General features: G+C 35.2%; 1 protein-coding gene across 6 annotated transcripts in view; it reads right to left on the bottom strand.

Annotated features, from left to right (window-relative positions):
- Window positions 1-19755, bottom strand: part of ATP9B (ATPase phospholipid transporting 9B) — a 158519-nt gene that overhangs the window by 47948 nt on the left and 90816 nt on the right. For all 6 annotated transcript variants that reach the window (XM_086842951.1, XM_086842955.1, XM_086842971.1 and 3 more), the window contains one exon: window positions 2410-2570. In XM_086842951.1, the coding sequence (XP_086699077.1) occupies window positions 2410-2570 (161 nt within the window). The remainder of the gene's footprint in view (window positions 1-2409; window positions 2571-19755) is intronic.

Here is a 19755-nt window from a genome sequence, read left to right as displayed (position 1 = left end):
ATTACAGCTTCAGGTTATGAAGTCCCATCCTCCTTTTATCTCTTCAGTTCACAGTTGTTTATGCATTTGGGCCTGAAACCTGTAACGATTGTCCTTGGTATCAAGCTAGAAAATTAATTGTTTTGTCTACCTACTCTGTGAAGAAAGCTCACTAACACTTAATATGAAGCTCAAAACTACACACCTAGGCAACACAGAATATGAAAAATATGATAAGCATCACTATCATCATCTTCCTGATGATCTTCACCAAACACGTCGAGCCATGAAAAGCTATTTTTATTGCATACCTGGAAGTTCCCTTGCTCTGCAAGCCAAAAGCCAAACAGAACTGCAAAAAAGCTCCACAATTAGAAACTTCCTGAATCCTCTAAAACTATCAAGCAACACATTTCATGTGTGCCTGAATCCAGATATGCTTTGCCTCTACCAGTGAATCCTAAGCTCTGGTGTTTCATTTACATCTCTAAGTTCATTATTTCCCCCATATAGCTATTTAAAAAATAATGGGAGGATACAACACCTGATGCTTCAATGTCATTTGCTTTGTAATTTTCATCTTTGAGAGTTTACATTCAAAATCCAGCCTGAAAATTAAATCACTTTCATGCTTAACATACGGAAGAGAGGAAGCACCAGCATGATTGAGCTGTTCATTTTGCTGACAGTGTGGGAAGCAACCCTGTATTTATGAAAACCCAGGCTGAATAAAATTTGATAGATAAACAGATAAAACTCTAGGGAGGAAAGCATTCTCTGATAAATTTCTGTCTGATGAACTAAACCAATCATATTCTCTAATACTTTTAGTTTTTATATTCCACAAACAATTGTAAATTGGGTTAGATGCATGCTAGGAATTATTTTTGGAGGAAAGCTATTCCACAAGTCTGCTAAACAACTCTTACATTGAAAATGAGCTGCTCAGTGAATGTTTTTTCAATGGCATATGTTGAATTTTCAATAAAGAGTAAAATTTACTTATAACACCTATATGGCATTCCTCTTGTATCCAGTAACAAAGATATTAAAATGGTTAAAAGTTACCCTTTAGTTAGAAGTGATCCTTTATAGCCTTAGCTCTATTTTCCCCTCCCCTGGAATTTTTAAAGTGTATCTCTCAGTGAAACGTAGACTTAACCATTTGAAGGGAGGCCTTTTTGCCCCTTCACATGGATAAATTGCTTAATACTCAGTAACGGTGTGTGTGATGGCAACTTGGCTGAACAGCATCATACAAGCAGTAAAGGAGTTACAGCAATGGCAATGTTTAGAAAGATATCCCAAAACTGTGTTTTCAGCAGATTTGCCAGAACCTTCTCCTTCAACTTTCCCACAGAATCAGTTTCTCTTGCAACGCAGAAGTACTATAAAAATTAAGTCCTTTAAGTTATAAAATGTTAAGACAGAGGCTTCCTGAGTATTCCATTGATCAAATATGATACAATTTCCTTCACACAGACATGTACTTAAAAAATGTGATCACAGTAACGCATGTAATGTAAGCTTAGATTAAAAGGCCTAATGAAATCCTCCTGTTATTTTTCTTTTCTTTACTATGTGAACTTGAATATCGTGTGCATGCCTGAGGGGACAGGTCTTAAATCTAGCTACAGTTTAGATGCTGCTAACTCTGGCTGATCACTGGGCTTACTGAATGATGTATCTCAAATTGAACAGTTCTAAAGAGGACCTAAAATTAACAATTACCTTAATCTAAACACTGGGTATTTTAACAGGAAACAGTATTTCTATTTTGCAAAGGCAATACCCATGCAAAGAAAAGAATACATTTCAGAGTCAGTGTTCTCACTTCTGTGTCCACAGAAGACTTGATTACACACATGGATATTATTTCGTGTTCCAGTTTATCTGCAATTTGAATATACAGTACTCATGCTTAATGAATTAATTAATTCAGGGCAAGTCTCTACTTGGTTACACATGTTAAAACTCCTCTCATTGTAAAAGAGCACTTACATTATTCAGCCATCCAATTTAAATTAATCATTGGGTAAAACGTCTGTATTTTAACCAGAGAAATGGAACATTTTTTGTATTTAGGGCATTAAAAATAAAATTCCATAATGTGTCTAGCAGTTCATTCAACTGCATGCTTCCTGAAACTGCTTTCTCATATACCAACATCGTATCCTTATTAATACATTTATGCTAGCAAAGGATTAGATATCCTGATTACTCCAGCAAGATGAACATTATACAAAAAAAATACAACAGTATTGTTTTCTGTACAATGATCCTTCAAGAATCAGCAGATTTGTTGGCACCTTCTTCTTCAGCTTCCTGATAAGATCAATTTCCTTTGCAATGAGAAGCAAGTATAAATTTCACGAAAGCCACATGCAGTGAAATTAGACAACTGTATTTTGCTTTCATTCTTATACATACCTGATTGGGATGATATAGGAAAACAGGAGGAGGAACCGGAAAAGGTTGCGATACCACGGGCCTACAAATCCTTGCAAAGTTACCATAACAACTGATAGGGCAACTAAAGCCAAAAACAGGGCTTTGGTCAGCTGATTCAACTCCAGGTCCAGCAAGCCAACCTGGAGGAAGAAAAAGAAATCCAGTTAGTCAAGAGTTTTTCTTAAATTTATGCTTCTGCAGGGCAAACAATTAGCAATTATTTGCTTTGGTTATTCCTACCTATTAAAAATCCATGGACTTCTAACAATTAACTGAAATTTGATAATTGCATTGATTGTTATTCCTATGCTTGCACACAAAAGCTGTTCCCTGGCTTTGTGGCAGTAACATTTCCCAGAACCAATGTGATATGTCCCAGCCAAGCCTTTTGAATGCCTTCAAATTGGAGACATCCCTTCTCCATTCTTTTTTCGAGGACAGGAACACAGAAGGGCAAGGAGGAAAGACAATTACAGATGAACAGATGAGCAGAGACAATTTTCTTCTGTCATGCACGCAGCAAAAATACTGGCCCTGAGTATTATATTTGTAGGGAGCTCATTGACTGCTAGAATATCAAATCCCTCTTATATCAAGAACCAACGGGCACATGGGATGGAGCCTGTGATTTCTCATTCATGTGACAAGTGCACTGTGACTTGTAACTATGCTCTCATCACTCTGTAAATCTGAACCAATGCCACAGAAATGATTTTTAATTGTGTAAAGCTTTCACTTATCCAATATAATAATATAAACAACAGTAAAGTGGAACATCTATTTTCAAACCAATATAGTGAAACAGAGCTTCAACTTCACATGAATAAAAAGGTATTTGATTTAGAAATATTTTAAGTAAAACATTAGGAGAAGCTATCTGTCATCCACTGTTTCTCAGGAAAAAGATACATTTAAGCTATGTAACTAAGACTCTCACCATTTCAATAATGTATGATGTAAGCTAGGGTATTTTTTGGGATGCTCTAGTAGTCAGTAAAATATGTGGGAAAACTATGCCAGGAAGAGTTTCCTAGGCCCCATCACAGATGCCCCTTTTATCTCCAAGTCTTGCCAGTAAGACCAATAAAACATAACACTTCCTTAGATAACAAACAGTCTGCAAAAGAAGCACTTTAAATATACTTCTTAAAAATTCCAGCAATCTTGCTTACACATGGGCTGTCCCTTCCCTAGAGAACCAGGCAGCTGAAGACCACAGCGGCTGATTTATCAGCTGCATTTAAAAAGCAGCACAACGAGGACAAATATCTTGCAATTTCCGCTGCTTCAACTACTACATAGTTTATGCTTGAATTATTGAGAAAAATAGGTTTTTGGATTAAAATGAAGAAAAATGAAGCCAGGGAAGTAGAGCATGTTTCAAAGCCCAGATCTTTTTGCGTTGACAAAGGCAGCCTAAGTTTCAGGCCTCGCTGAGGATCAGATGAAGTCATTATTCATTCAGTCAGGGAAAAAAGACTCAATTACCTCAACCTAAAGATGCTATCAATGAATGCAAAGTGCATATTTTACTCTATTCATCCAAATCCCATTAAAAAGTGAAAGGAATGATTTAATCTGGCCTTCTAGAGTTGGTCTTTTTTTGTAATAAAATAAAGAATCACTGTCTTGCAATATGCATAACTACTACCTCACACTTTTTTTTCCCCTGCATCATGGTAGTGAAAGCCTATCTCTCCCCTCTCCACCCCCCATAAAAAAAACCCCACCCCAGAACAGAAATGAATAAAGAGCTTCTTTGGAAAGAATGCCACTTTTAGGACAGAAACATTAAATTTAGTCCACTGCACACTGATATGTAGCTAACTCAAAACATTTATACCTTTCTAACGGATGAAGACAGATGTGAATTTAAGTTTGGGACCCAACAAAAATGTGTTTGGAGAAGAATCATGACAATAAAAAAGCTGATGCTGAAAAAATTTTCACACAATTAATCTTTTGCTCAGGAACACTTGATTTGCTACTAATAATGCCACTCATTTTAATATAGATCATGCATGCTATTGGGGATAGTAAATTATATTTTTATTTTCTATAGTAAGTGAAGGCAATTGCAAAAGAAGGCACACAAAGAAAGTAAGTTTTAATAGAAATGCATTCTCCATTTCTCAAAAGCTAGTTACTCCAATATAGTAAAAGATACTTAATTAGTTTAATTCTGTGCCTTCCCACTTAAACAATTTCTGCAGTCAACTAGTGAAACACTGTTGAACTATCCAGGTAAATTTCATGAAGAAATCCACTAACATTCTCCAAAATTCATCTGAATATTGGAAAAGTGGATAAACTTCATTTTAACTATACTGTGATTTCATCAAAGAATTTGTAGAATATGCCATCTTACAAAAGCTATTAATTTTATTTGGAAAATAGTAACTAGAATAACTATGAAAATATTAGAGATAGATGAATTAGGAATTGGAGTAATTTTCCCCATTTATTGCTATTTCCCATATTAGTAAATTTTCTTCTACTTGTCATAATATTTATTCCATTTGAAAGAACTTAACAAAATTAAACACACCACTGGAAATTTTAATCTCCAAGGGAAAATTTGTACATAATGTCTAAGAAAACCACAATAGTTTTGCAAAGGGGCTGCTCTAGGATAATGAAAATGAACACAATAATTGCCTGTATAATTTAAAATGCTACTAATGGCAACAACCGCAAATCCATTTAGCTCCTCTTTAATTTATGCACAGAGTTTTAAATAGCTAATGGTTCTCAATAAAGTAATGGCTTATACCATCAATTGTCTACTTGCATGGTAAAAAAGCTGACAAGTTTTTAAAATACTTTATTTTTGAATGAGGGAATGATTCACAGTCTACACTTCACATTTTGGGCCACAAGGTATAAATCATTATCTTATGAGAAAAATATTAATTAAAAAGTTGAAAACAACAAGAACTCTTCCAGTTAATGAAATACAATCTGAACAACAATACTGTTGTTTCTGCCCTAGATGCTTAACTTTTAGGAAAGGTTATCTTCTGAAGCTATTATTGTAGCAATAGAACAATTCTTTTAGCACTTTAAAAAGGATATTACTTTGAAAATGAGAACTTTAAAAATGCTAGAATACTGAAAAACAAAATTTGATAATTAAATGTTATAAAATGGCAAAGATTTCTCAAAATAGTCTAGTGCAGCCATTTTTTATTCAATTACAGTTTAAAGTGCATTAGAAATAATTGTTCATGGATAGCCTTTAAGTGCCCTACTTTAATACTACTGAAGTATTAAGGCACAGTCTTAGGACAGACTTCCCCCTGCAACCAAATTCCTCCACAAAGGTAATTATATTTCAGTAATCAGCCTGGTTCTGCACTGCCAAACACTGCATTGACTGCAATGAAATTTCATGGTATGCATGTTTGAGAGGGACTTGGGTTTTAATTGGCATCATAAACATAATTTTTTTCTTTCCTATTCCTAATACATGCTCTGAAATTAATTTATTACACCTCGAATATTAGTATATTATATATGTTTCCATTAATTCTAGCCTACACTTAGATGTAAAAGATATGTAACAATAAATATTTAAAAATACTAAAATTCAAATAATACATCTTTCAGCTGCAGGGTGACAAAAACAAGGTCTGTCTAACAAAAAAATGATTAGTAGCACTCCATCATTTATAAAAAAAATGCATATAGATTATACTATACAGTCAGCTGCATTTATCCAAACCGCCATGACTTCCTGCAATAATCTGTTAAACCCTCCCTATGGTCCCTAGAAATAACAGATTACTAATCTGTGTTTAAAGGCTAAATAAAGCGACACATCCTTATCTATCTACCTTAATCTTTGACACTAAAACCACAAAGAGCAACTTTGGTATCTGTAAATGTTTTTTCTTTCTTAAGTCTCCTAATTCCTTTGATCCAAAGCCTTGACTGCTCAGCAATCCAGGTAACCACATTAAGCCAACATAACTATGAATCAAAACAAGTAAATTCAGGTTTAGCAAGCATCTTGCCTTAGTTCCCTGTACTCAAGCAATGGTCTGCACAAATATGTTTCTCTACAAACCTGACTTGATTCATGTAAAACCCACCAAATCTTGCATACAGTATGGTACACTGTAATTAATATCTTTCTCATTCTCTTAATCAGTGGAGTCAAAGGTGGGAAAAGCAAAGAAAACACAAAAATACATAAAGTGACTGTTTATTAAAAATGTCACCTGTCCCTGCTTTTTCTGGTATCAATCTTCAAACATGGTCTCACTACTGGTTTAGCTGCCAGAGCAACAATGAAACCTTGAAAACATTTTCTGAAGCACTAAAAACCTTTTACAGGTTTTATTAATTTTAGAATTGAGCAATAATGCAGAGGGAGGACTGGTCTATTTATGTTAATAAAACTGAAATAAACTTTACTTATTTACTTACTTAGTTCACTCCAATCCAATTGTTTATTTGATTCCAGAAACATTTTCTGTCTTACCTTTGGCAAAAAAATATTCATCCTTCATGCAATTGAACCTTTGAGCAAACTGAAATATTTGGTATCATTAATACTGCAGTTTTATGGAACTGAATTATGTTATTATGTTATGTTATTTCAATCTACACTGATTTCAACAAATAATTTTAGATATTTAATGTTAATTGTATCCCCAAAGAAACAAATTATGATTACTTCTCTGTATTTTTGCATACATCAGTCCATCTCTGATGCATAGGCATTGAAAACAGCAGAAATTTTAAAACTCAAGAAGAAATACAGGTTATTGTTCAATGAAAGAGAAGCTCAAGTACATTTTTGTAGTATTTTGATGCATATTCAAAACCAGAGGTTTAACTCCTCTTAAAAGCAAAATACTTTTATTATGTTTTGCAATTACCCTTCTAACTTGCCTGGTTTTACTTTAACACACTATTCATAAATGAATATTTATGTGTTTGGAAATAAACTAATCACTTTGGAAGCAGAATTCCCTTTTGTAAATAGAAATATCTATATTGTTAAAAAGAAAAAAAGAAGACTCACATAGTTCTTTCTCTCTCTCTGCCTCATTTATTCATCCATTTTATATTGTTGCCTTTTCCAGACTCGACATCATCTGAGTCTGGATACTCAAATTGAAGCTTGAGAGTCCTCTCCAGGATTTTAGAGGTGCTTAGCTCTCTCTAGCTGTCTACTGCAATAAAAACTGTAAGTGAGCTATTTCCACAACTACACTTCAGCAGGGCTCAGTTGTTTGAAGTAAGACACTCGTTTTGTCAAATGCCAGTCACAGATTATCATAACCTTCCTAAGTGTGTCTTTTTTTTTTTATTTTTTTCAGTTGTATCCTGGTTTACCTGAATGAAAACGATTTGCTCTGCTTGTAGTAAAACATTCTCTTTCAATTGATCCCAATGAGAGAAACTGAACACGACTCATTCTTAATATCCTGCCGACTATAAATTTGGCTTTCATTAACACTTTTGCGCTTTGGTAAACTACACCACTGCCTCTAAATATTCTTGGGTCAGATATTTATTCTTAGAACGAGTGTTTGCGCAGAGCACCGAAGGCAAGCCGTGGCTGTTTGGCTTTTGCTCGGCATTGCCCGCAGGCGGGAGGCTGGAGCGGGCAGCGCTGCCGTGCGCGCTTTGGTCAGCAGAGGGCGCCCGCGCCCGTCGGTGCCGCGCGGAGCCTCCCCCGGCACCCGCCGCGTGCGGCGAGAAACGCTCCCAGTTAATGACTCGGCTTTGACACTTCAGATTGTGCACTCAGACTCTTCTGTTTCCTCCTCAGCAAAACTTACACTTCATACACCTTTATACAGTCACACTCTGGCACCTTAAGGCAGCGGGAGTCAGATGCTGTGCGGCCGTATGTTCTCTGACTTGGCCGCGTATCTGTCACGAACGCGAAGGATTCAAACGCTGTACAGAACACATTAAGAAATCCAAAAAGGTTAACAGAGCCTTAAATTCCGGTGTCCATGCATGGACTGTGCTGTATTACAAACATACTCTCCTCCTATTAAAAGCTACCGGCTGAAAACCTTTTCTCAAAACCACCCATCAATTTAGAATAATTGCTTCTGTAATCTAAGATAACCAGTCATACTGGAAACTGCATCAACCAAAAGCATCCACACAGTGAAACTTAATTCATCGGGGCTTTCTTCAATTTTAAAAAATCTAGGTACATAGCACAGAAGACATTTAGAGTTCCTAAGCCCTTGCAATCCTCCTTATATCTGATAAATATTGCTAAAACGTGGAATCTCGGGAGTGGGGAAAATGCAGGATTTAAAGATGCTTTATTTGACACTGGAACACTATCTTCAGATTTATATTTCATATGTACCTTTTACATGTGCTTGTTTTATCTGCTTTAAGCCTGGCCATCATCGGCTTCAACTCAAGACTTTTCTACGGATGCCATCATGTAATCAGGTCTTTGAAGGGTCAGAATACAGAATAAGCAGCTTTACACATTACACACTATTATTAAAACCCACTCAATGGAGATGGCATTTTTTCAAATCTGAGTAGGTTAAAAAAACATGATTTACTCTCTCACAGATTAAGATAATCAGCTGTACCAAAATAACTCCAAAATTAGCACAGAGAGAACTGGTTCAAAAATGTTTATTGTGTAGAATTTGCATATATAAAAATAAATAAATGCAAAAATTTGAGATATATGTAAAAAAAATTAAGCAGCTCAGTAACAGGTACTACTTCCTTCAAGTTAAAAACAACTGCAAAAGGGACCTAACAAATTGTCAGCAACAGCTAGCTCTTTCATTTGCATAAATTTTAGGAATAGCAATATATCTATACTTCAGACCATGTGTCTTACTAAATAGGTCTAAATAAAATTTTCAAACAGAAAATTGCACAAATGTAGTGTTTCCATAGTAGGGACCGAATCTGTGGGTTTTATATATGGCACAATATGTTTAATATTACTTTGCAATGGTATGAGAACTTTACAGCTTTTTCAAGGACATCTTTGAAATTGAATACTGGAAAATATACACCTAAAGAAATCCAACATTTCCTTATTCCACATTCAAAATAAGTTGTTAGCAACTCATCTCCTCATAGACCATCTAGATTAAACTATTAGAAGAGATTATTACATTTTGTAATGAGTTTAATCTCACACAGGGCTGGGGTAAGAAAGGTCAGAGCTAAGGTTATCAAAACACATGGCAATTTTTCCATTAAGAATATAATTAAATAGATGAAGCCAAGAACTCAGAAAGTCTAAGCTTATTTCAAAATTTCAGAATTTCATTTATCCCAAACTGAAAGTAAGCTTAAAGACAGCTGAAAGAACATGTTTTCCTTCCATTTCACTCGAGGTTAAACTGAGAGGTGCATTTTCAAAATTTCTTTCCAGGTAAATTACATACATTTTATTTTATTACATGTTGTTATTTTAAAAGTTAATGAAAGTTGGAAAAAAATTTCAGTGAGAAACACTGATACATTAATTTGGTGCTTATGCCATAAAAGTAGATGGAAATCAGAGCTGCAACCTTTCTTCATGGAAATGTAAATTAAGTAATTCAGTAGATACAACACACAGATTATTAAAGTGGCTGAGGAAACCTTCAGAAGATGGATTAGCCAATAAATGCAAGAGAATGAATAAAAATTCTTGAATGAGGAATTAAAATTGGTAGTATGCAGTGATTCATTAATTGGTGGAGCATTTCTACAAGCTCCTTCCTCCTTTGCTATGTATCCTCCATGTGCATCATTAAACCTGTCTCAGCACAGGCCCAGACACAAACACAACCATCCCAGTATTCTTACACAGGAAATCAGGTTAAAAAAATGAACAACCTCACAACACAAAGCCTCTCAAAGTTTGTTTCGAAACATTTTCATCTGAATACTATTCATAAGGAATATAAATGTATATTTACATACAATAATGTTCAAGAATAAAGGGGAAAACATATGAGGCAGGAACTCAGAAAGGCCATTTTGACTGCATCAAACTTTTCTCTCTGCCCCTAGCTATTCCTGAGTATAAAATCCTGTTAGCCTTCAAGCTGAGAGTGCTTCAAAAAGCCTGAGATACATATTGAAAGATAAACATGTTTTTATTTTTACTTCAAAATTATAAAGGAGCTTGAAAGCTGCTTCATATGGTGGCAAATCAGCAGTTGTCTCCTAAAAGATTAATTAAATGTCAGAACATAGGGTAAAATTTCAAAGAAAGGGGAGTGAGCCTTCTTCAAGTCTGAATAGAAATACCCAAAATAAATCCAGAGCAAATGTCCACAACCATTTAAGACACAGAAAAAACAAATCTTCTCAATGCAGACTTCTAGATAAGATTTCATGTGCAACTTCTTACTAGTGCAATACGTGCAACTACTTACTAGTATTATGTAAAACATCAATTTTCAAACTCAAATATGTGGTAGAAACTATGACCTGAACTCTAGAATTTCTAGCTCAATTTTAAGGCACTGATGAGTTTACAAATAAAACTGTCCTGAAACAAATATCAAACTTTTTAGATAAGGAACATCAACAAAAAGGTTTATAGGACGGTTCTTAATTTTTTTTTTTTTTAATACAGTTACATGTTATTCATAATCTATATAATGTCTGTGTTACTAGTGCCTTCTGTCCTAAAACAAACACAAAATATGTTTCAAAACAATTAACAGAACACGTTGTTTTGAAATTATTCTTGGGATCATACAAACAAATAAGGTTCTGGAATAATATTGTCCATAATATTGTTCCATAGAGATCAGAAGTATTTGTCTTTCTGGTCAGACATACAAAAGAGCTGTAAATATGTACAAATGCATACACCTAACACATATTTCAAATTTTGTACTTAATTCCAAATCTGTTTTTACTGACAGAGAGATTAATATTTCCAAAATTCGGCTTTCTTAAGTTTTAAGACCTGCATTTCATTATCAGAATTCTGCAATCAAGTGGTGTGTGTGTGCATGTGTGCAGGATGGTGGTTTTATTAAACAAAGCCTCATCTGAATAACAAAAATTAACTTTATAATATCGCTGCATTTTTCAGGTTTTCTACATCATTAAATTTATCAGCTGAAATAGCTTTATTTCTATTAAGGAAGCAACAACAACAAAAAAAATCTTACCATAAAAGTCAACTCCTTTTTGTGTTTATATTCTTAAAGACATTTTATGAACCATTTCATACTTAATGGTTTGCAAGCAATCCCAACAGTTGGGAATTGTGTGAAAAGTTGCACAGATTGACAGATGAAGTGAAAAGGTCTGTATTAATTTTCCAAATAAAGAAATGCACGGAGTGGTATTTCACTATGATTATACTCTAAAGTACCAATTAGAACGCATATCAGAAACTAGAGCAAGTTGACACTCTACAATAAAGCAAATAATTTCCAGTTGGAGGGGCAGAAAATGTTAATATGCAATGTTCAAGACTACAAGAATCTTTGTAAAAGGAAGTAGCTAATAAGGTTTAATGATGCATGTCAGGAAGCCACAGTATGTAGGGAAACACAGCTGGCTTCATTTTGTAAACTATTTGATATACACATCTTTCTAGTTCACGATTATCAGCTGTGCAAGTGCCACAGGGGACAGTTTAGCCTTCAGATCAGGATATTCTTCTTGTTCTCTAAATTACAAGTAAAATACATTAATATAATATGGTGCTGTAGGCTAGTGCCCTGACTAAAGCTTATCAGCTTACAAAAAAGATTAAAGAACTCTTCCGTAAGATTCAGTTTGAACAATCTCAGCAGAATAAACAGGCTGAAGAATACCGAAATAATAAATATATTTATAATACAAATCTGCACACATTTTTGAATGTCAGATTAAACCCTGAAAGTTACTAAAATAAACATGAAATGCCATTTATATTAATTCATACCATTTCATGAAGCATGTACTTCTTTTATTATTAAATTAATATTAATAAAGAAATCATGGGTATTATGGATAGATTGCAGTTATACAAAGCAGTACGCCTCCTGCTTTACTGCACTCCAAGTTGCTCAGTGACTGCAATATGCAGGTGACAGCAATTAGCAGCAGATGACAGAAGCACTTTGAATTTGTACCAGATGGCAGCTAAGGGTCATTGGAAGCTAGCAGACCTTCCACAAGGAAACTGTTGTGTAGTACAACTATAAAACTCTCCAGCACTTAGAAATAAATTATTCAGGTTCTCAAAGAAAATTGGAAGGTCAAAATTGAATATAAAATATTAGGCAAGGCATTAAAAGCTCACCTAGTGTTCACAGAATTAAATACATTTGAAAATAAAACTGCACACAGAGCATATCTTAACCTCACAATGGGGAGAGTCATTACAAAACTAGTAGGAACATCAGCTAATGTATTTGCTAAACAATTCAAACCTGTGTCTCAAAGGAGGGGCTACATAAACACACTTTTTCTTCAGTGCAAGAGTAAGATACTGACTGAATACATGCTTCAGTGCAAGAGGAAAAAAAGGCCAAGGGAAGATTCATACATGGAATACAACACTTTAATGGGTACCCTCCACACTTCTGACAGTGCCCTCCGAAGTACTGTTTCACAGCTCAAACACAATTAGGTATATCTCATTTGCAAAAATGAATTCCCACAACCTCCAAATTTATAAACACACACAAACTTGCTTCAATATTTTTTTAGCTGCAAATCAAGAGTGAGATCCACTTAGATGAAGCACAGCCCTGCACTAGGTACTGCATAAACTACCTTAACAAGCCAAGGAACAGACAAATTGATTTGAGTGCAAATGATACAGTAATAGCTGAAACAAAAACCCAAAAGTGAGAATAAGAGGTGGACACACAACCAGAGAACCTTTGGGGATTTCCAAAGTATGTATAGATAAGGTAAATAAAAAGGCTACTCAGCTGCTTATGGGGAATCTCTTCCCATGCATAAAACTTAAAAAAACAACCATGCATTCATAAGTTGAAGCCAACAATTTGATAGCAGAGCAGATGAAAGATACATGAGCTGTGATGAAAGCAGCTTTAAAGGGAAGGTGGATAGGCTAAGGGCTGGATAGGCTAAGGAGAAAGGAACACGTGGAAAGATGCAGATAAGAGCTGAAGAGGTGAACCAGGATCATGTTTTTTTTGTCACTGCAAAATGAGTGCACACTAACCAAGACACCATTTTTCAAGGTAAACAAATTGTGACCGATTAATATTTGATAATTTCATCAAAGACTTAAACCTTCTTCTTCACAAATGTACTACATTGTCAGAGAAGAAACAAGCAAGTGTAAGATGAGAGAAGGGGAAGAGGAAAGGGAAGGGAAGAACTAGTAAAAGTATTAGACAAACCAGGGTAACTGGCTGGAGAAGCAGAACAAGGCAAGGAGAATGCAGTCAGAAGAAAGGTATATTGAATACAAAGCAGAGGACTGGTGCTGGCAGAATCTCTTCCAGAGATCATACATATAGTAGGGAATCACAACAAACTGAATCAAAAAAAATTTTAACAGTTCTTTCAAAAAACCCCAAATCAAAATTGATCCAAAATGTCAAACTTAGACTAGAAAAAGAGCCCTGTGTGATAGGCAGAACAAAAAAAAACTAAAAAGAAAAGCCTATCCCTCAAACCCAGTAGGCATCAGTAAGAATCTTATTTTCTTTCTTGAGCTGAGTCACAAGTCATTTATCTCTGCTTTTATAAAAGAAAATATTTGAGTGAATTCCTTGGAGACTATAAGATTAAGAAAAGATTCCACAATGTCTCCAAATTATAAAAGAAATCAAACTGAATGCTGTTTTATATAAACAGTATTTTGGGATACATTCCAAAAGATATAATGGGAAGAGAATGAGTTTTAAGAATACAAAGAGCAATCCACTCTTCACAAACTAATCCACAATCTAAACTACATTATTTCATCTAGTAGAAGCTGGAATGCTGATTTTAATGCTAAATGTATCCATAGGCATGCTCTCTGAACTGAGGTAAAAAAGAACGACAAAGATTGTATTTGTTAGGAATATGACAAGCTCGTTACTTCAAGTGTGCAAACACAACTCAGTAAATTATCTTAGTTATGATCACTATGTTCAGCCTACATGAAAACAAATACTATGTCCTGATATGGAGAGAATTTCCTTTCCTTCTAGATATCCATCACTGTAGACTAAGATTTCAAGTCATGTGAATCATGATGGTTTCTGAGCCTCCAGTAATTAGAGAAAATACACGAGACTTCAGTTGCATGAATTATTGACTCACACATATGAAATCCTCAAAAGACGTTTTTATATACTTGCTCTACACAAGGAGAAGGATATCCAATAATAACAGTAAACAATAGTTAATGCTTGTAAAGCATCCAAATAAAAGTTGTGAAAATCTGCATTGTGAATTTTTGTGGAAACTGGAATTGTGAGCATCTACAAAAATGATCAATATACTTTGAACTTACCCATCACTAAAACTAATATATCTATTCCTTATTATATAGTTCCTTTCCATAATGGAAAAAATAAAGCTTATTCAGAAAAATATGAAAACAATTACAGAAATAATGAAAATTATACAAAAGACAAATTATATAGGCTTTCCCTTATAACAGCTGGAGTTCAACTAGTTCCCTTCAACAACTAAGGACCTTAGGCACACCTGACTTTCTACACAGTTGCAGCATCAAGTTTTTGGAACTGTACATTTCAGAAATGTTTTTGTATGGATCTTAACTAAGGAAAAAAATAATTCCAAAAATAAGGTTTCAGATTTCAAATAAAATACACACAATAAGGAAAAAAAACCCACACACAATAAAAGCGCTGAATGTGGTACATTACTCTTATTAACAAACACCCAGTGCACGGAGCATAACCCCAATGTAGGAAAACATGTACACAACAGTCTCCTTCCACAACATCAGTATTTTGGTTGCCACCGCTTTAGCTTACTCACTGCCAGCAAGACCTTGCATGTAGAGCCTTCTGAAAGTTCTAAGCCATGGGATGAGGTTCCAAGTACCCTCTGAGAGGCTGTGCCCTTTGCTCCTACCATCTCCACCTCCCAGCAGCTGCATTTTGCCATGATTAAATTGACAATGGCAACAAAGCTGTAAGGAGCAATGTAAAGGTAAAAGCAAACTCCCTCAGCTGATTAGCAGCAGTGGAGGCAGGAGCTGAGAGGAAATAGCCATCAGAGTCTGCCTCTCTAAGAGCTTACTGGGATATTCCCCACAAGCCAAATGTGCAAGGAAACTCCCTTTTGCACTGTCTCCTGTAGAATGACAGCATTTCAAATGATTACTTAACCACAAATAATTAATGTTAGCCTAGATTACCACAGGTAAAATACATGTAATTTCTGGTGAATAAGCTGAATAGCAGGCTGTTGCTATTCCATAAGCTGATCCATTTTAACAATTGTTCTATTTTGTGAGGTTAATATATTTTAATAGATTAATAAAGTACTTCAGAAATGGTATACTCCACCACTGATCCTTTCTTAAACATCACTGTGAAATGGCACTGAACTACTGAGACGAATTCTAACCTACACGTGTTCTAAAAATACTAAGATGACAAAATCCAAGCAACTTTTTAATGGGAGTCTCCAAAATGGGAAGAGAGTGATCACAGAACATCACATTTCTGATGGAAAATCAAAAGAATTTAGGACTCCAAGTTAGACATGGCTTGTGGCTTATCATTCATGTTCTGGCATATATTAATTTTTATCTTTTTATAACCTTATAATAGGGAATAAATTTAACCTTGTAGGAATTTTACAGGTGTAAATAAATTATGTGGCTTTGCAAAATCAGTGGGAGAGTTTGGCATGATCTCTAAAATATACAGTTATCTCTAAACTATACAGTAAACTCAGAAGTATACCCAGAGTACAGTGAGAATTCTCTTGCACTACCCAAGAGCCATTCCCTCGCTTCTGTATATTGTAGTATAACAATGATTTTGTTTAGAAGTAAACTGTATATTGTTGCCCATACTTTGCCTTACAGTGGGATTGTAAACAGAAAGTGGCACCAATTGAAAAAGTGACAATGATTCAACATTCAGCAGTACCATAACACAGCTCAGCCAACCTCTTCAGTCTGGTTCTTGTGCAGCACTCAGGCTGAGTGCATCAGGCACCACACAGCAACACAGCGTAGCACACAACTTACACACAGCCAGAAAAGACCTTTCAAATGCCTTGGTATATCAATTGCATGATACGTTTGATTATTGGTTTCAGAACAAATAAGAAGTCAGGGCATAGGTTATTCTGTAACTTTAACTTATGAAATGATAGCAGGCCATATCATGGAACAACTTCTCTAGCTCAGGGATATGACAGCAAAGTAAATAAGCAAGTCATGATCTAGTATTTTTGAGATGCCAAAGAAAATACATTAGGATCAACTTTAATGCTACAGGCATCACATGCACACAAACCCAAAATTAGTATATTTTGAAACCTAAGAGTATTGGAAAACATTCAGCTAGGCTGGATGAGAAATTAAGTTGAATACCTTAAACTGACCACTCTCAGTTCCTATTTCTTTTGTGGCTTTTCCGCTTTCCTCCCACCCCACCTCCTTTATCTCTCTCATGCCTCAGTTTCCCTTTCCTAGTATGACCATTTTATTTCTTTAGAGAACAATGTAAAGAAGAAGATAATAAAAATATATACATCACTACTTGAAAAACATTGCTAGTGTGGGTAAAAGTGCCCTACCAAGTCTCTGAAAAGAAGCAGCGTGCTGTAAATAAAATACGTGAGTGTACAAAATCCCCCAGCACAACAGACTGTTTGCATTAAGTGATTTCTGCCTACATATACACTCAAGGAAGTCAATCAAGACTTTCAGTCTTACTGTTTTCTTATTGTCTTAAAACCATGGTATAAATCTAGCATTCTTCCAGTTTTCTATGTATCAAAGAAAATGGAAAACATCAGCTCCTTTATGTGGAATTATGCTTTTTCCATACTAGTCAGCAATGGATTGAAATTTCCACTCTGACACTTGCTATTTCAGAGTTAATGGTGTTAAAGATAATTATAGTAGGTAGATGTTCTCTCTGTATCAGAGTAAAGGACACCCAAATTTTGTCATTGGTTTGCCAAAACACTGCTGACTGTTTCCAAGCATCAACATTCCTACATTCTCATTTTGGAACAGCAAATGTGCCTCCTCTGCCATTTAGCCCTTTGTTTCCAAACTTTTAAAGAAAAATACCTTTTGTCTTCTTACCTAACACTGTTCCATCCTTCTTGCTGAGACACTCTAGGCTTTTCAAGGCGCTACTCTCCTTCCTTTGCTCAGTGATGCAAAGGAAGAGAGAAAAGCATCAACAACACTACATTATATGTATTTCTCTGTGGCCTGATCCCACAAATTCTCCCGTACACCAAGAGAGGGATTCTCATGCTTCATGGGAAGCTGGTAGTTCAGCACTTTCCTGGACAGAAGCTCTGTCAGGGGACAAACTAAGTACAGGGACTATATACTTCCTCTAGGTGACAACTTTCTCAATTTTATCCAATACAAAGAGAAGCATTTAGGAGGATTAACTACAGCAGACTATACTCCAATAAAAAGTGCAACATAAACACTTTCCTTATAAATCCTTAACATTTGCCATGAAGAGCCATGTAACAGTTTTCACTCTTCTATTCTTACCCTGACCCTTCAGACTTACAGTCAGAGAAAGCCATTCTTCTCAAACAGTCTATGAATATCAAATCATCAATTTAGTAAAAAAAATATGCAAGTGAACTTACTGGGCTCTTGCACAACAATGTAGCAGCAGGATAAAGTCAATGTCCTTATGAAGCTCTGAACAGAAATGCAAATTTGACTTAGAAATGTCAGCCTTTGGGGTAGAACAGATAAGAATGGCTTACTTAAGAATACCACTAACAAGAAGTTGGACAAGCTAATTTATTGATGTTCAAAAAAATGTGTCAAGGTAAAAGAAGCATATATTTTGAGTATTGAAAAAGCTACGCTGAACAGGGAAACTGGGGAAGAGACATCTGCTTCTGGGAACACATGAATCTGCTCCAGCCACTCCATTTCACTCCAGGTAAAGAATTGGAGGTAGGGGTGTCCCTTTTTAGCAAATATTTTTCAAAAATCATCCTCATAAAAAAGGGAGAAAGAGCATAGATAAAAGCCTTTTAAACACAGAGAAGTAAATTTGGTCACAAAACACTAGGAAGAAATTTTGTGGGAGGAAAGAAGGAGAGAGAGAGAGAGAAGGAGAGGGAGAGAAGCAAAGTGATTTTGCCTCAGCTCATCAGAATAGCAAGGCCGTTTACAAATAACCAAGGGCAACATATGCACACAAGAAGAAAACAAACAACCACCCTTTTGAGATTTGCATTTCTTAAAGAAACCAAATGAAAACAGCAAACAAGCAACAAAAGCAGGAACCACAAGAGTAGTTAGCTTTCAGGCTAGTTAAGAATTAGGGTAAAAACAATATTACTATTTTGATGAATACTAAATGTTTACTATGAAGTTTTACTTCTGATGTTAAAATTTAACAGCAGAAGTAGAATTCCATAAAATAAGGGGGGGAAAAAAGTGTTTTCAATGCCGCTTGTAAGGATTAGCAACATTAAAACTATTTTTATACTAATCTGAAGCACACTAGGCAGATTACATGCTGTAGCTCCTTTAGAGAGGCTACTGATTTCTCAGGAGTTCCATTTATGATAATTTCTACTAATTCTGATGCATTACTGTGTAGATATATATTGCAAAGTCCAAGTAATTTTAAAGTTTCAATCTTAATGTACAAAATACATTTTGTTGATTTCCATCTCCCACCAAGGAGACTGTGGTTTTTTAACTTCACCCCCAAAATCTGTTTCCACTGAGGGAAACAAGCCACATTTGCAGAAGGGCTGCACCAACAGTCTTGCTTTCTATGAAGACCAAAGCTGCGAAAGCAACTCTGAATTTAGATAAGAAAAAACTGTTCTGCACTTTAAATAGGTAAGAATGAGAAAACACTGCAAAATGCCAGACAAAATAAATAAATAACCTTAGTTTGTTAATTTCCCTCTTGGTTAATTAACACCTATAAATGACCTTTAGCATTGACAAGTCCAACTTCATCCAGAAAGCCAAGGTTTAAGAATATCTATCCAAATAGGATTGATTACTGATTACAGCATTGTGAGGAGCACAATTCAATCTGATTTTTTTTTTTCTTTAAAGGCTGAAACTGCATTCCTGAGTAAGCTGATGTGACTGCCAATGAGGTAAAATGCAGAGAGTCATTACACTATAATGTTGATGTTACCACTTCCACATTTATCTGAAGCACAGAACATATA

The sequence above is a fragment of the Cyanistes caeruleus genome, chromosome 1, assembly GCF_971803275.1.
Source record: "Cyanistes caeruleus chromosome 1, bCyaCae1.hap1.1, whole genome shotgun sequence".
Lineage (NCBI taxonomy): Eukaryota > Metazoa > Chordata > Aves > Passeriformes > Paridae > Cyanistes > Cyanistes caeruleus.
This window is presented reverse-complemented; position numbering and strand designations above follow the sequence as displayed.